Consider the following 18,880-nt stretch of genomic DNA (forward strand, 5'->3'; position numbering starts at 1 on the left):
AGTGTAAAGTCGAATTCAATGGAAGTGAAAAATTATATACATAGGCGGTCAAAGTCTTCTGACCCAGTAGGCATAAGTCAAAGTAAATAACGATAGCTTACGAGATTTCACAAAACTTTCACCAAATCTTTGTGGATATTTCTTTATTTTCGTTTCTATTTCGATTTCGATATTTCTTCGTTTGTTTTAATTATTTTTGTCTTTTTTTTGAATAGACTATAAAGGAAAAAATTGTTTAAAATTTTGTTATAATTTCTTATTTCCATTGATTGCTACTATATAATAGACTGTGGAAGAAACCACAATAACTACTTAAGTAAGCATTTACCAATAAACTTATAAATATTGAAATTTCAATTATAAATGTATAAAAGTAAAAGAGCGATAACTGAATGAAGGCAACGTTTTAATTACATATGATCCATATATCTTTATTCGCTTATTTACCTCACAATATATTTTACATGATTTATATAAATATAAAACATAATATGTAAAAAATAGAGCACCAACAGCTGCGGAATCCCATAATTCAAGCAACCAGTGGTCATGGTTGCAAAGACACGAACCTCCTCACTTATTTTATTACATAAATTAGTATGAAATTTTTGTTTAGTCTATGTCTAGTATGTAGTAGTATGTATCTTTATGTTTTAGTAACATTTTGATTAAAAGCTGTGAATCTAAATATTGTAAATTTTTTTTTATTTATTTTATAACTGTTGAAGTGCTGTCACGCTCAGATATAAAAGAAATCGATTCCAGGCAATCAACTAATGTCTGGAATAAGTTGACTAAGAGAAAACTTTTACGTTCGCTAATTAAGGAGATAATTACTTTACCGCCCTCGAGGCACGAGCTTCCTTCCCAGACATAACTTGGTTTTCCGCATTATTTAAATGCATCAAACTGCATGTTCTTTATAACTTTTGAATATGCGCTTTAACTGAAGTATACAAGTTTTCAAACTTTCACATCCCTAGTGTTCGTTCATTGTTCGAAATGATTAAAAACTAAAAACAAACCATTCTTTTTCGCTTCTCCTTGAAAAAAAGGTACAATGTTTTCGCTTCACGTAATAATGTATTTAATAATGTAATTTTAATTAAAACATGTTTAATGTTTGAAGGAATACTTTTCATCAAACTTTTTGGCAAACAACAAACATAATTAAAATGCAAGCAAAAAGTTAAAGCCTAAAAACTAAAAACATTTTTTTACTTTTATCACGGCAAAAGTCTTCTAAACTTCTCAGATCTCGATAGCAAAATTTGTGAATATCTGTTTTTTTTTGTCCTAAAATTTGAATGAAATATATGTCCAGTAAGCGCACGACTTTACGATATTTAACATCTGAAAAAAATATCTTACCTCTCAAGTAGAACTAGCGTCTTCTTTTCACCGTCAAAAACAAACAAGTTTTAATACAAAGCTTGGAGAAGGCCGCGCCGTGAAGCACATACACTTACACGCACTATAACATTGGTACACACACGCACTATGTATCAATAAATACATGCTCACGAAATGTATTTCACTTTAACAAGTTTTACGCTAGAGACACCAACCGTCCATTAAATTATTTTATGTATTTTTTTATTTATTTATAAAATAATAAATGAAACAACTACAAATAAAATGCATTATTTTAGTTAGATATTGGCGGCTGATTACTAGAAAGTTGATATTTATTAATTAAAATGAATGACAAATACATTTTCTCGAAATAACCTAAACTAAATTGAAAATGAAAAAAATCTCAACTGTCCAACTCTAATATACACGAAAAATGGAAAAAAATACTAGAAATTGAATAGTAACGGAGAGTGATATTTTAAGTTGTTTTTTCCACAATTGTTTTATAAGACAACCAGCTTTCGCCCCTGACTCCATCCGCGTGGTATTTAAAAATAAAAAACCAAGTAGCCTATGTGTTCTTCCTCTACATCTATGCCAAATTTCATTGAGATCCGTTCAGCACTTTAGGTTACAAACTGTAACAAACATCCATCCATCCGTCCATCCATCTAAACTTGGCTACGTAAAAACAGGAATCCTAGTTAAGTCGTCAAGGCAACACTGATTTATGTAATTAACATTAGTGTGCAAAAAAGATATTCTTATTCTTAAAAAAAAACTTTCACATTTATAATATTAGTATGGAGTAGGATTTCATACGCAGTTTATTAGATTAGTTTGATAATGTACTAAGTGAATTAGACTTTACAAAATAATTATTATATTATATACAAATTTAGCGTTTTTTAATTTATTTGTAAATCACGAAAATTAATAAAAACGAATGAAGTCTTTCCTACACGGCGAACTGGTTGGTGATAAATGGGTGGAAATAACCCCATCATTGTAAAATTAGATTTAACAGCCATATTAAGGTCATTGCAGCTATTTCACTTATATTAGAAATTATTTTAACTTAATATAACTAAAAAAAAGATTCTGTACAACTTTTTGCTACAAAAGCAATAGATTTTTGAACTATTAAAATTAGTGCTATCTAGTGGCGGCAATAGACAACACGTGACTTCGTCAAACGAACGAAATTCAAAGGCTGACCACAAGGTAACTTAAATGAACGGGCAAACTCCGGATATTCTGAAAGTCTTAGGCAATCTAAACTTAATGAAGTTGATACAACTGGACCGATCTTTGAATTTTAACTGACGAAACACTGCTATACAATGCTTATTGGTTTCTTATTAAAATAACAAAGGTAATAATAAGTTTTTAAATGTTCATAGACAATGGAAATCTACAAAAAGCTTTACGACAAGCCTTTTAATATACATTACTATTTATCCTTAAGTGCGATGTATTTATTACTATGTAGAAAATAGGTACAAAAGCTATAAAATGAAAAAAAAAAATAGTATACAAGTGCCAGCGAAGTGACTATGTTATGCTTAGTTATGCAACCGTAACATGTTTTTTTTTTAAATAATAAAATTAACAATGAAAAATTCACAGATACCATGATTTGTTAAAATTAAGCAGCTAATTTTTTATAATAACCCAACTCTAGATCTTACGTTAATTTACTCTAAATTACATTAACTGACTCTATACTTACTGCATTTAATATTATTTTTTCTTTTAATAGATGGCACTATCACAAATATAATGATTCACTATATTTAACTGCATAAAACAGACATAGTTTCATAATCACGGATTTGTGATGTGACCCAAGTGCTAACCATGTCACGTTTGAAAAGACTGAACGAAACTCGGTCAGCCAAATACCTAACTCTCATGACATTAGTGTTCCAATTTTAAAATTGCGACTGCAAAAAATGTTTAAAACCCGATAGCAGCATAATTAGGGCTGAAATATCACAATTTCACTTAATTGAATCCGAAATAGTTACGTAATAATAAAACCAGATAAATAGAACTTGCGAATTTTTTAAGTTTAACCCGTTTTTGCGACATGAGTAAGATCTCAAATTGAAACAATAGATGGCGCTTATACTAGGGTACGGTTCTGCACACGTGTACAGGTAGGATAACGGGGCATTCACCCTTTTACTACGAATTTACTACGACTTACAATATCAATTTAATATAAATAAACGTTTGCTCCATAAATAAACATTCTTTTATGTTTATAGTAATGCACTATTTTTTTTTAGTTTTCAAAATACGACAGAAATTGTTTTAATTTTCATTAAATTTGTATTATTTATTTTTCCTTTCTTAATAATAACATTTATTAACAAACTGCTTATATTTGGTAAAGAATTTGTGGTACAAAAGTGTTGTTTATGTTTCAGTTACAGAGTTCTAAAGCTATTTTGTAACTACTTCTGACTGAAAATTATTTTGTTTTTCATTGTTTATGAAATAACAAGGACGTTTTTAATGAATTAGTGAGTAATTTTAAAATTACAAGGTAGATTTTTGCAACATAAACTATAGTTTACGTCAACATAATATGAAAAAGGTTAGATTGCGGTAAAAGTAAATCGATTTTAAGGTTATAGTTTTAAACTCCGTTCGCTTACCTCACAGATAAAATATAGCACCGTTGTTAAGTTCCCATGGCACTAGAATAATTTCTCACTTGTTAAGGCACAATCTTACTAAATTATTATGGTCACAATTTTTATATCGGACGGTTGGCGGCGCGTGGTTATAAGGTCGTGTATTAAGCTAGTGATGGGATTCGACCCTGTGCAAACTGGCCCTTGTACTGGTTTGAATAATTGCCTTTACGAGGGAAAGAGGGGGAAATTATGCAATAAAAAAGTGAACTATGAATTGGTATCATTCATCACCAATCTTATTCATCATCACCATCTTTTCATAATACAAAAAATACGACCTGTAATTCCAGAACTGCTGAATTTATTTGTTTGAAAATAATAACATCAATCAATAACACTTTAATACAACAATAGGCCGCTAATTTAGTTTTACATGCAATTAAACTCGTGATAAACAGTTACTTTGCTAATTTAATCTGGTCCAACAAACTTTTTAATGTTAATGGCGTAGTATTTGTTTTCTTTAAAATTCGTTGTTTTGTTATGTTCCTTAAAAATCTAGATTAAATAATGGTTACTTAACCATTAAAAGGACTCTGAGTGTAACGGTATGTGTAACGAATAACTGATTATTATTCTTAATTATCCAAACTCAGGGCATTGCATAAACTGATATGATTATTAGCGGTTTATTACGCTACATTTTAATATGCATTTTTTAAATAGTCTAAATCATGTTTAAATTGTAACTAGTGAAGTGAACAGTATATTAGCATTCACGAACTAGCTGAGTGGCACAGTTGGTGAGCGCAGTATTTATTCCCGTCACTATAAAATTGCAATTTGTGGCGCATGCGCGTGCGTTTCGGCCTCGCCCTCTGACTTAAACACTGAATGGATGACGTCACAATCACGAGGAAGCCACCCCAATAGTATTTGTAAAATGAGGGGTAGTTTTTATGCGGATCTCAAAACTGTTCGACTTGCTTGTTACATTGAATCGTCTCGTAAGATTCCCATCTGTCCACACAGATGGGAATCTTAAAAGAGATAGACATACATTTGGCGCCGGTTTACCATCTCTATTTAACCAGTCGTTAGTTTTTTTGGTTTGATAATTTCATGAAGTGCGTTTCCGTACTACGTAATTTGAGTTTTACTACGTTAAAACTTGGCTTCATTTAACACTAATGAATCACTAGGTGATAAAATAAATGGAAACTTCAGTAACCCAGGATTTCAGAAGTTAAAAAATAAGTAGTTACATTACAAAAAGTTAGATGAAGTTTAATTTTTAAAAGTAAACTATAAGATACTTTGGATTAGATTATGTTAGGATTTTCTGTGTTGCTACGGTCCAAATGAGTAACTTGAAAGTAGATTTTATTTCAAGTTTAAAAAATGTGATCTAATGTAAAAACAGTAAAACTAACAAAAAAAATATAGTAGAGAATTCCTATCATTTGACACTACCAAACTTGCAATAATTTGAGTCAATAATGAGACTTCATGGGCCTTTCAAAAGGTTGAAAGGTTTTACTCTTTATCACTGCCCGATGGATCTAAACAGTCACTTAACAAATGGATGTACTCACGAGGACAGTGGTTCAATAACTACATAAGTATGCTATAAACCATGGTACTTGGTACCTATTTGATTTAAACCATTTTAGCGCTGCCGGTAGCCACGGCGAGTTTTCGTATTCCTTATAGAGATAGCATTAACTGTCAGAAACATTAAGTTTGAACGAAGCAGACGATGTCAAGATCAGTGAATATTACTCTTTGAGTATGTAGCCATGATCTTAATATGCCAAAATGCGCATAAAAAAACCGTATTGTCATCCCCTCATACTTTTACTTTGTCGTCATATATATTTAATATACGATGTACAACGACTTTAATAATCAAAACGCGTTCCTTTGAAAACTGCTTCTTCGCGAAGAATGAACTGTGCTAAGCTACTTACTGGCTCGTCTCTTTGACTTCGGAATATTTTCATTTTGAATACAATCTCGTTAAAATTGAATAAAAAGCAAGATAAATATGCACATCTGCAAAACTGTTAAGAAGTATTATAAATATGGTAGTCGTTACGGGAATTTCGTTAGTAATAAATTAAGCCAATTATAAAAGAATAAATAATTATAATAAAATAAAACAAGTAAATTATACAATGCTATAGTTTGTCTAAATAATTTAGATTAGTTTGACAATTCATTTCAATTTTAGTAGGGATGGGTTGTGTAAAATCAGTATCTTATCGATTTTCGATTATTATTCTCATAGAAGTTGGAATCGATAGATTTATAGTTATGACTTATGAAATAAAGAAAAGACACTGTTTTCTCAAATTAATAATGACCATAACAAAAATGAGAGTAAATAAATGTTTATTACTACTACAGCCGTACGTAATCGAATTGGATTTGGCTATTATTTCTGTCATCGCTAAATTCTCTACACTGTAATCAATATTAGAATGGTCTCTAAATTAGTGAATAAGATGAATAAGATTAATTTTAGTTGAGTTCGATAATTATCTAAACCGAATATCGATAGTTTAAAATTGTTCGCTATGTGTGTTTGTTTCGTCACTACGATACCTGTCTATTAAGTATGGCATTTGCCTTCATACAAATTGAATTCGATACTTCATATGCGTCATTTATCAAACTAATCTATTTTATTTAGCCACACTATAGAAGCATTTTATAATTTATAGAGCGCAAGAATTTTTTTGAGAAAGTATTAAAAACGTCACGCTACGATCCACTGATAGATTTTAAAAGTAGGTAATCCAAGACAGTGTCGGTGGCTCAGGGATTTAAGCACTTGACTTGTAATCTACAGGTATTGGGTTCGAACCCTGCCATATACCAATGTGAAATTAGATTTCTGTCTCCCTTACTGTTGGCTTAGTTTGAGGAATCTGCATTAAGTGACTCCTTTTATGACAAAAATTCGACAAAAATCGTAACAAAAAGAGTCCTTGGACATTATTTTTTACTTTCATAAAATTCTTAAATAACTTCTATATTTTACGACTGTACATCATCTTGAAGAATCTCAGTAATAAGTTGCTAAATAAAGCAGGGGTAGACAATAAGATAATGTTGGAGCGAAACAATTTACTGAGCTGCAGTCATCCGAGCGTATCTGGCCAACTATGTCAATTACTACGCCATCGGGTCAGGGGTACCTTTTACAATGCTCCCTCTAACCTATTTTTTAATATATCAGTAATGGTTTGATACACAAATTTTGAACCTTTTCAATATCACTGCACTTACAATGTTAGTAAATTATTAATTTTAATCTAATTCTCCATTCGTATAAGACTTATTGTATTTTTTTCCAAAGAGAATGTAATCGATGTAGTTATATTTTGTTGTAAAAACTCACATTCAATAACGTAGGCGAAGTACGTATAGTTGAGTGTCCATACCGTAAATATAGTTATGAATTTGTATCATTCGCTGCTTGCAAATCAATTAACATAATCGGCTCTTGCGCTAAGCCAATAAGCCATTAGTGGAACTTGTACACTCCGATGATTTGGTAAACAATAATCTTAGTGATTGATTAATTAATTTGGTAATTCAAAGCGCTGCTTCCGTTGGCAAGATAAGACTAACATGTGCTAATACATTGTAGTTGCAGGCTAAGATGGCTTTAGTTGCAATTTAATTACAAGCGTCTACGTCATCGAACAATGGGAACTATTCGTATTATGTGACGAGTACGAGTACTCAACTAGCAGTCACTATTGTTCTTATCTATTCTACTATTATAAAGAGTAAGGATTTGTATAATTGTATGTATTAAAATAACTTAAAAGCTACTGCGTCGATTTAAAAAATTCTTTCACTGCTAAAAAGTTATTTTATCACTGAGTTACATTGGCTATATTTTTAATTCCACGCGGAGGAAGTCGTCAGCAAATCAAGTAGTATATATTAGGTCAGCGCCACTTTGTAAAATGTTGGTCTTAAATAAGAAAAGGAAAGGAATATGAATAATCTTGGCATAGAACAAAAAATGTGGAATCTATTTCAAAAAGTAAGAAAGCGCGTATTTGACTGTATTATTAAAACATGTGCATATTAAAAAGTTAGCATTTTAAAACGAAACAAAACTTTAACAACGATATAAATTAAACAACAATCTCTTTATTTGGACAGAAAAATAACTTCCTAATGAATTATTACCACTACACACAAAATAGTAATATGAAGCATCAAAATATTGAATCAGACAAAATACATGTCTGAAACATGCCTAGACTCATTTAGGGTCCACCCTAGACACCCCAGGTATTGCGCGCAATAATGCAGACATCAAAGGGTGCCGTACTGAACTCGATGTAAACATGTCGACACCCCCGGGGGTCCGATATTGAATCCGCTTTAATTTGTCTGCCTCGAACATTTCATCCAACATCCAAGCCGGAACATTCGCTAATTGTACTCTTTCATTAAAAGCTGAGCTGATTTCTACTTCCCATAACATTACAAACATGTTCAAACTTTATTTGATTTGATAATGTGAATTTAAATATTGATTTAACAGATTTAAGTATCTGTTTCAAATTGTAAGATCGCGTACACCTTCGACTAAACTATCGCACAACTGTTTAGTCGCGCTTCCTATGAGTTTATATAGAGGTGCGCTCATACTCGATGTTTAGTTGTGCAACTAAACAGTTGAATTGCAACAATCGACAATCGCACAACAGTTGTGCGATAGTTTAGTCAAAGATGTCCGCAGCTCTTATGAGTGTAATATCTATCGCCTTATCACATTACGTCGAAAAGTATAGTATACATTTTTTTCTAATTTTGTTTCAGAAGCCGTCAAGTTTGGTGGGCGATTTATATGCCACCTTAAATACTAAGAAATAATGAAGAAGGTGAAGGACGATTTACGTCCGCCTTGAAGGGACAGCCGCAACCACGGTCGCCGCGAGTGATTTTAACGACCCTAAAATCACTCAAAAACCTTACCTATCGCAAGTGGCTTGAATTCTGGATCCGATTTAGATTTATATTCCATTCTAATAGATTTATATTCCGTATTCTTAGATTTATATTCCACATTTCTAGGTTTATATTCCACATTTCTAGGTTTATATTCCACATTTCTAGGATTATATTCCAAATTTCTAGGTTTATATTCCACATTTCTAGAATTATATTCCACATTTCTAGGATTATATTCCACATTTCTAGGATTATATTCCATATTCTTAGATTTATATTCCATATTAGATATTAGAGAATTATGTTACCCCAATATTGTATTATCCCAGCCAAATGTTGAAATTCTCCTTCTTCATTTTGACAGATGACCTTCTTCTCTGATCAACTTCCCAAAATGAAGGAAAAACAATTTCACATTAAATTGATATAAAGAATTTAGAACCTAATTGTTCTTCTATTCTTTATTTCTATAATAATGACAAACGTTCATGGTATAAATCTATGGTGATACGGGATTTCTTAAGACCTTGTTGATCCATCATGCATTTTATACCGTGTTAACACGTCGTGTTAAGAAAATAATTTTCTCGTTTAGTCAGTACAATATTGGGGTATGTTGTATTTAAATTTAATTAATTATAACATTATAACCATGATATATAGTTCTAAAAAAATTCTGGTTGAGGCATTTATTATTATCTTAATTCTTCTTCTTGTCGGTGTAAGAGAACAGCGCTGGGGAAATGTCTAAAACATAGAGCACAACTTCTATGTTTTTAAATAGGGATAAAATAATCGCCATCACTTTTCATACAATTATTCTTAGAGTTAATGTGTTTAGTAATAAGTTTTGTCTTCTTATTAGTCAATATATTCCGGTTATGCAAGGTCGTGTTTTATTTCTTAATATACTGACTCTCGCCTGCTACATCTATACCTTTAATCGACAAACTCTAACAAACATCCATCCATCTAAAGGTTAGGAGAATAGTCGAAAGTAACACTGGCATTAAATCATGAAAACCTCCTTACTGGCTCTTTACATAATTTTAATACAAATTATACAAAAAAGATTTGACATTAGAAAAAAGGACACTAAAATCGAAGTGTTCCTATTTTCATAAACCAATAATTTTAAGTTAGTTTTACACGAATTATTGATTAACAGTTTGCGGAATGTTTTTTGCGACAAAGGTAAGCATTTATTTTAAATTTCAATATTATATTACCATTTAAATCGTGTATAACTTTGTAGTATATGTTAATCATAAACAAAACATAACAAAGGGAAGCTTAAGTTGATCAGGCATCAAAGGTACTTCAAAAATACTAATTTGGTCAGCACACGTTTGTATTATTACGACCCCTCCGAGGGGGACTATACAGACCTATAGGTCTTTTTTAATCCCCCTTGAAGGGGATTCAGTATGACCTAAAGGTCTTTTTAACTTTCCCTCCTACTGAGAATAATTGGATGTTAGTGCATCCGACCAAATTGAGTTATTAAAGAGCGGTGTTTCGTAATAATTGTAAAACTCATTCATTTGCATTATTTCTTTTCTTGAGTATTGAATAATTACTCGTTTTAGAATTGGTTTTTATTTTATTTTAAATGACAATTTGTATTTTATGTATTAAATATTGTTTTTAAAAACAGAAATCTATCGACGTCCTTGTTCGTTCTATCAATGTTAAGAATGCGGTTTACAAAGGTATGTCCCTTCAAATTTAGAATACAAAAATTAGATTTTTTAACTTGATTTATATTTCAGTAATTAAATAAAAAAATAGTAATCAATTAACCCGATATAGTATAGCCATACATTTCGGAACTTTATTTCTTTAACATTTATAATCTTTTAGGGTGAGTTGCATCAAATCGCTGGTTATCGTAAAAGTTATAATAGGGTTACAAGTGCAAAAACATATTCTTACAGAGGTTTTATGTGTTTTTCGTTTTTACAATGGAAACATTTAAACCTGAATGTCACTAAAGTGTCAAGTTGGTGTCAAGAATGACATTTACGTAAATTAAAATGTTTGGAAATTCATGTTTCGCCGATTATATTTATGTATCATACGCATGGTATTTTATAGTGATATAAACTTTTTGCCCACGAAGATGGAGAAAATGGCAAACTCTTGTGAAAATAAACTAGTTTGGGCCATTATTGAAACTGTATTTACTTTACTACTCAAATATGTAGCAAAAATGAAGCAATAAAATTATACAAATATAAATGCATCTTTTTTATTTTCCATATTATAAATTGTCCTGTCAATGCATATTATAAATTGACCTTTTATGGAGGACATTTTTTTTAAATAAGAGAAAAGGGACAAGCGCTGTTGCTATGGCCTTAGACTCTCGAAATTTGTCCAAACTGAATGTTTGGCCAAATCTCGAGTTCCATCTTGGAAATCCATTATATCCGAGCACGCAAGACTTTATTCTTCTGGATTACGTATAGGATAATAGTAGAGATTTTCTTTTTCCATTACTTTTTCCATTATTTGTGCTTTTGAAGATAAGAGCTTGTGACAGTTGACACTACCGAACTGACACTAACCGTAACGCTAACTATAACCGCCCAAAATCGGGCGGTTATGATTAGTGTCAAATATGACGTCATTTTGACCAGCGCAAAACTGGTGTAGCGAATATCATGAACATCCGAAGACGTAACCATCGGGAATGTGCTGGTTAAGGTTTATAGTTAGTTAATGTAACTCATCCTTAGTAAATCTTAAGGTTATTCCAAATATTACTGTTACAAATAATTTTAACTTTAACGTTAACCGGCGATATGGTGCAACTCACCCTTAGACTATTAGAATTTACAAATAATTAAGTCAGGACACGGGTGGGCGATCGCCCAGGGCAACAAACAGGGCGCCACAAGCCTACGAAAAACAGTCACAATCTTACATAACCCAGTTAACGCCCTAGCCCGCTAAAACTCGCCCAAGGCGTTTAGAGTACTAATACCGGTACAATGGATTCATAGATAAATGATAGTAATACGACATGTATAGATATATGACCATAAGAAACGTTAGTAAATCTCTGAACCATTATCAGTGCAAAGTCGGAACAAGGCGTACGAGATACAGCATCATCAGCACGACTGCCTGGTGATCGGCGCCGGCGGAGCTGGGCTACGTGCATCGTTCGGCCTCGCGCAGCAGAACTTCTCTGTAGCCCTGGTCTCCAAGCTCTTTCCCACCAGATCGCACACCATCGCTGCCCAAGGTGGCATGAACGCTGCCATTGGTTTGTACACAAAACATCTGTTCGCAGTTATAGCTTTTAGTTAACAATTACTTGTATATTTACATACGTTGTAAAATTATTATAAAATCATTTTTTCTCAAAAGTGTACTGACATAATGAAACAGCATTCAAATGTGCAAAAATTAATTATAGGCAGTATGCACGAAGACGATTGGAGATGGCACTTCTACGACACGGTTAAGGGCTCAGATTGGCTCGGTGATCAGGTCAATAAACTGCAATTATACTATATTTTTTATCCTAACCCCAACATTGTGACGTAAAACCAACGCACCTTAACGGCTTAAGGCCCTGATCAGATTAATGTTTATTTCCACTAGCGGTCTGCTAATATGTCGGTCGCAAGAGTTTATGCAAAAGGGGTCTAAGACAACTCAGGGCAGTTGGTTAATATGAGGCTTGTTTGGAATCAATAAAGAAAATTAAAATTGCAAGCTTTCGTTTTTCCTTTTAGAAAACATGGTTAAGTTTAAAATAATTTTTCAGGATTCAATCCATTATCTTACACGTGAAGCGCCCAACCGGGTGTTTGAATTGGAAAACATGGGTATGCCTTTCTCTCGAACTAAGGAAGGTAAAATTTATCAGCGAGCTTTTGGTGGTGGAACTGTAAAGAATGGAAAAGAGACAGCAAAGAGAACATGTGCAGTGGCAGATAGGTCGGTAATTTAATTTACGAATATGAATACATGACGAATTGTAGGTCCTAATCTAAGTCTACAACGGATAATTGGTACAACTGACCGTTTAAACAGAATATGATAAAAAAACTAACAATTGTTATATCAAACCGATGGCGAAGCGACCGCTGCCATTTTCTATAGAAGTTCAATGTATTGGCAATTAATTTTTAAGAATGCAATTCCAAGGTATAGGAAAATTTATGCTTGCGACATCTAGTGACTGGTTCGCAAATAGTATTTTTTGACAAAAGTATTCATTAGTGACATCTACTAGATTAAGTAAATAAAGGTACGAGAATCAAGACTGTTACATTACAACGTTCATAGATGGCGTTATATCTAGATTATCAGAGTGGAATCTCGAAACTCAACACATTAAAATATTTGTAGTTTTTAAAGCTCCCTTTGAGTTTAGCGCCATCTAGTGTTTGAATGTATATTTAAAAAGCAAACATGCTGAATTTTGTTTTTATGTATGTTTATGTTCACTAGATGGCATTAATATAAATTTACATAATTATGATATTTCGAATCTTTCGAAGTAGGGTAGTAATTAAAGACTAATTTTAATAATTACTCTGCAATTTATAGATCTTTAATTGTATTTCTAGAACTGGTCACTCGCTGCTTCACACAGTGTATGGATACTGCACCAAGTTTGATCACGTCGATTTCTTTCACGAGTACTTTGTGCTTGACATTATCTGTCAGGACGGCGCCGTGGTCGGTGCACTCGCTATGAACATGGACGATAGTACATTGCACAGGTTATTCTGAAGATCCTATTTCCACAGGGAAAAAACTAAATAACGTCTTTTAACAAATATGTAGGATTTACTATTGGTTGTTATTTGATGTATTAAATATCATCATCATCATCCTCCTTATTCTACTCCCGTAGGGTCGGCGTAACTGTTTAATAGTGTTATTGCCCGCTTTAACATCTTAGCACGAATAGGCCGGCACGCCCGGTGTAATACTACGACCACACAGAAGACAGGCGTGAAATGGAAGCAATTCCGTGTTTCGTCTGATGAGTGTGGTGCCGGAGGCCTAATAAGTCCCTTTCTCTTTAACACCCTTTTCTTATAAGTAGAGGTTGGGAAGGGGAAGTGGATTTGACTAAAGAGGAGATGCATAGGAAGGGGAAATATCCTCTTCATGTGCGTCTCCTCCTCTGTCGGATATGGGTAGGCAACGCATCTGCAATTGCGGATGTCTATGGGCAGCGGTCGCTTCGCCATTTTGGCGGATTCAGGTGGCCGCTTGCTCGTTTGGCATCTTATGTTATATGTATATAAACAAAAACAGGTTTTTGTCCAAAGATGTAGAGAAAAAAAATTATAGCTATTTTGGTTAATTTAGTTAGCTTGATCGTTTGCTATAAAAACTACATTTTCAATTTATAATATTGCATTATTATGAAATAAAAACCCCAACAACTGATTTTATTCTACGATCATGATTATCAGCTCACTGTATACGTCCCCACGTTCTTGGCCAATCAAAAATATGACTGGGCCATATATATATCAAGATATTTAAATAATATATAGACGAGGCACAATGAACAAAACATTCAGATAAGTGTTTTCAGTAACATCAATCATTTATTAAGTAAATGTAAACACCAGATTTCAGGCAAAGAACACGGTGATTACAACTGGAGGGTACCCACGAATGTATTTCTCGTGCACGGCCGCGCACACCTGCACCGGCGATGGCTGCGCGATGGCCTCTAGAGCTGGGATACCGCTTCAGGACATGGAGTTTATACAGTTCCATCCGACCGGTACGGTACTAAGACGACAAAATGATCATACGATAAGATCAATAAATTTTTCTTTTTTTTTTTATTTTCTGTGACAAAATTCCATATGTGAAAGCATTTTTCACGTTAAATCGCTGATACATAAAGTTAACAGTACGGTATGTTGAAGGTATGTACGGTTCCGGATGCCTGATGACTGAGGGTTGTCGTGGAGAAGGTGGCTACATAGTGAACAACAAGGGAGAGCGGTTCATGGAGAAGTACGCGCCGAAAGCCAAGGATCTCGCTAGTAGAGATGTCGTCTCCAGATCAATGGCCACAGAGATTAGGAATGGTGATTAACCATAAACTAATTCTTTTTTTTATTTATTTGGGCAGAAGCACTTTAAGAAAAAATGATACAATACAATACAATAGTCTTAGTACATGAGCCATACACTACTTTACCACGTAGTTATCTAAAAAGTAACAAATCATAAGTAGGCTAAATATTCGAGAAGTAGCTGTTGATATAAATTGCTATATCGAATTAAACTAAAAAAGAAAAACACTTGATTAGTTCTCTGTACCCGTTTTGTACACATAATCATTTTTAATCTTACTTGACTTGACTTCGTCCGCGTGGTATTAGAAAACATACGAACTATATAAATTACAAAAAGCTACATATCCCTCGGGAACCGGACATTTCTCTGGGATGAAGCTTATCTCATGTGTAGTCCAGACTTTGTTTTATATCTGTGCCAAATTTAAATAAGATATGTTGAACCGTTGCAGAATGATCGAGGGAACATTAAAAAACTAAATTAATAAATCCCACCAGAACCGTAACTATTCCCGGGATAAAAAGTAGCCTATGTGTTCTTCCAGACTGTGCTCTAAACCTGTGCCAAATTTCATGGAGATCCGTTCAGCCGTTTAGGCTACAAACGCTAACAAACATCCATCCATCCATCCATCTAAACTTTCGCATTTATAATATTAGTAAGATGTAATATTAGTAAGATTAGTAAGATTACTGAGATGACGTATAGAGTTATGTGGAGGAAAAAACCTGTTGCGCCGACCTTACGGGAGTAGGATAAGGAGATGATGATGATGATATTATAGATGCAAAAGTTTAGATAGATGGATGGATGTTTGTTAAGGTGTGTTGAATAAACATAAACGGATCTTAATGAAATTTGGCACACACGTGGGTGATAGTCTGGAAGAACACATGGGCTACTCACTTTAGTTTTTTTTTCTATTCCACTGAGACGGAGTTTGGGGCAATAAAACTAGTATGTTATGAAATAATGCTACAACTAGGGAGGTTTTATGTAACTTCAGTCCTTGATTACTTTGCACGTAAAAAAACACGGACAATTTTGACACCATCACATTTGTGATATTCTATAATCAATAAAATTCGATTTAAACTGACGTCCATTGGAACTACTATAGGTCGGGGTTGCGGACCTAAGAAAGACCATCTACATCTTCAACTACACCACTTGCCACCTGAAGTAATAAGAGATCGGTTGCCCGGTATCTCGGAGACAGCCTACATATTCACCGGAGCGGATGTGTACACGCAACCTGTACCTATTCTTCCGACTGTCCATTACACTATGGGAGGAATACCTATTAACTACAAAGGGGAGGTGAGAGTTCTCAAATATTATTTTCTAAAAATTTTTTGACTTGACTTGACTTGATTTGACCTGTTTTAGTAAAATTTGATTTGACGAGCACTACGCAATTAGGTTAATTAGACTAGCAACATAAATTTTAAAGTATGTATAATAAAGCATATTAAAACCCATAAAAAATTATAGTTCTGAGGGCGACAGATTTCTTTACGATATTTGATTCTATATCTTTAGATATCTTTTTTGCACTGTGAAAGATTTTTGGGTCAAAAATGTTTGGAATAACAGCTAGAGCTGTAAGATACATCGGTGAAAAAACAATTATTTGAAATATCAATTCTGACTCTAGTTCTATCTTGAAGACTTTATTATTTTCTTTTCCAAGGCTCTTATATATCAAGGCGCAGATTGCATTATTCCCGGTCTTCACGCTGCGGGTGAGGCGGTCAGCAATTGTCATGGAGCCAACCGCCTCGGAGCAAACTCCATCCTTGATGTCGTTGTTTTCGGTGCTGCTATTGGTCATAATATTGGTAGCAAGTTTAAGCCAGGAGAAAGTCAACCGCAACTGAAAGATGTACGTCTCGTTGAGATATCCTTTTAATCCACTCCTATTCTTATGACTACACTATTGATGAGTGTACTAAGATTGCTTGATTTTTCATCAGAATATCTGCGATTCAACACTAGACAACCTTGACAAGGTTAGAAACGCAAAGGGATGTGTGGCGCCGCACGAATTGCGCGCCTCAATGCGAAACACCATGCAACATAAGTGCGGCGTCTTCAGAGAGGCCAAGTTGCTGAAAGAAGGTATAACTGTGGGTTTTAATTGCAGTGCCATTTGTATTACATCTACTGTCATCCCGAACAATTTCTTTAAATAAACAACATCATCATCTAAATAATAGATTTCGAATTTCATAATGTTCCATCACTGTTGCAAGGTTGGGCTTCATAGAAAAGAGGCGTAAGTATTGCAGGTCTCCTTTCTTGTTTCTTTCTTCTTTTCTCCGCCAGTTGAGACAATGCTATCTTATGTATATCGGTAATGGTAATTGAAAGACATATTGATTTATTGGTCTTTGTAAACAGGAAACACTGAAATACAAAAGTGGTTCAGAGCTTTTGAACAAATTCATGTGACAGAACAGCGAGTAAACTGGAACACAGATCTGATAGAGACTCTAGAGCTTCAGAACATGCTGCAGGCGGCTATCCAGGTCGTTGCCTGCGCACTGAACAGAACAGAGAGTCGCGGTGCCCATTTCAGGGATGATTTCCCTAAACGTATGGACGAGATGGATTACAGCAAGCCAACCAAAGGACAGGTACATTGATTATTTATTTTTCTTTTGTTTATTTGCCCTTGCGCAAGCTGTATACGAAAAAGAGAAAAATCTTGATGTGTTTGCTAAATTCTACAGACAGTGAAACCAATTGAACAGCATTGGAGGAAGCATAGCCTCTCTATTCCAGACCTGGCCACTGGTAAAGTACACATCTCGTATCGTCCAGTCATCGACAAGACTTTAGATGATGAAGTCAAATTCATTCCACCGGTGCCAAGAGTTTATTAATCATTATTATTGTTGTGATCGATTTGTTTTGACCTTTAACTTGCACTCTCTTAAGTTAAAGCGTACCATTGATTTTGTGAATGTAGACGATTTGTAAATAAAATATTGAATATCTCATATCTTTATTTTAGTTTTCTCTGTGACGTAATCCATCAATTTATTTTAGACTAGCTTCCGCCCGCGACTCCGTCCGCGTGGTATTAATAAAAACGAAAGTAGCCTACGTATTCCATACTATCTTCTACATCTATGCCAATTCCATCCAGACCTGTTCAGTCTTTTAGGCTACAAACTCTAACATCCATCCATCCAAACTTTCACAATTATAACGTTAGTAAGTTTTAATATATTAACACGTTACTATGAAATAAAATAATTTTAAGAGAATTCGTAAACACTATAAGGTAAATACATTTTCTCGTAGCAAAATTCGCCCGTTATTTGTATTTCCACCCCAATCTTTTACTTAAGCGTATCGATCATCCCACTATCCCTCGACTATCACAAGTTGACCTCTTTTGATCCCAACAGCTGCTCCCCTTTGGCCTTATGCATTTTAACTGGAGGGAAGCGGTTGGGGTCAAGACATAATGGGCCTGTTAGACGTGCGTGTTGGCCACACCTTAGCCAGGTGTTTGGAGTTCATCACATCCAATCTGCTAACATTGTCTGTCAATTAATTTATTAGAAAAACGTGTGTTATTTTTGTTCAACAACAAACGGTTAACAGGAACATGTATCTCTTGTTCGAAGTTAAATAGACAATGTAAACAAGTCAGCAGTAATATAGCTTTATTGTAACTACCAGCGTTGCAGTGCTAAAGTTAAAAATCCAAATAAAGTAATGATAAAGTATTATAGTACAAACAATATTTTCGATAGTTGAACGTATAGGGGACAAGTGTATAAACAAGAACAAAGCTGATAGCA

The 18,880-nt window shown here is 33.8% G+C and overlaps 2 protein-coding genes across 2 annotated transcripts in view; one reads left to right on the forward strand and one right to left on the reverse strand.

Moving 5' to 3' along the window:
• LOC106101760 (protein SCAI) overlaps positions 1 to 1,442 on the reverse strand; it is a 63,792-nt gene extending 62,350 nt beyond the window's left edge. Inside the window, exon 1 of the mRNA XM_013281096.1 lies at positions 1,372 to 1,442. The gene's annotated coding sequence lies outside the window, so the exon portion shown is untranslated. The remainder of the gene's footprint in view (positions 1 to 1,371) is intronic.
• Positions 1,443 to 10,059: 8,617 nt separating this feature from the next.
• Positions 10,060 to 18,075, forward strand: LOC106101761 (succinate dehydrogenase [ubiquinone] flavoprotein subunit, mitochondrial-like). The gene is made up of 13 exons (XM_013281097.1): positions 10,060 to 10,181; positions 10,645 to 10,699; positions 12,070 to 12,261; positions 12,415 to 12,488; positions 12,769 to 12,941; positions 13,577 to 13,732; positions 14,600 to 14,757; positions 14,906 to 15,070; positions 16,183 to 16,382; positions 16,756 to 16,947; positions 17,039 to 17,183; positions 17,466 to 17,701; positions 17,798 to 18,075. Exons 1-13 carry the CDS (start codon positions 10,164 to 10,166, stop codon positions 17,948 to 17,950), a joined length of 1,917 nt encoding a protein of 638 aa, XP_013136551.1. The 5' UTR covers positions 10,060 to 10,163; the 3' UTR covers positions 17,951 to 18,075.
• The last annotated feature ends 805 nt before the right edge of the window (positions 18,076 to 18,880 follow it).

The sequence above is a fragment of the Papilio polytes genome, unplaced genomic scaffold (assembly GCF_000836215.1).
Source record: "Papilio polytes unplaced genomic scaffold, Ppol_1.0 DF823957.1, whole genome shotgun sequence".
Taxonomy (NCBI): domain Eukaryota; kingdom Metazoa; phylum Arthropoda; class Insecta; order Lepidoptera; family Papilionidae; genus Papilio; species Papilio polytes.

Coding starts and splice junctions, on each gene's coding strand:
- LOC106101761 (XM_013281097.1), top strand. Junction 12,262..12,414: donor TGGCATGAACGCTGCCATTG/GTTTGTACACAA, acceptor AATTAATTATAG/GCAGTATGCACGAAGACGAT. Junction 16,948..17,038: donor GTCAACCGCAACTGAAAGAT/GTACGTCTCGTT, acceptor ATTTTTCATCAG/AATATCTGCGATTCAACACT.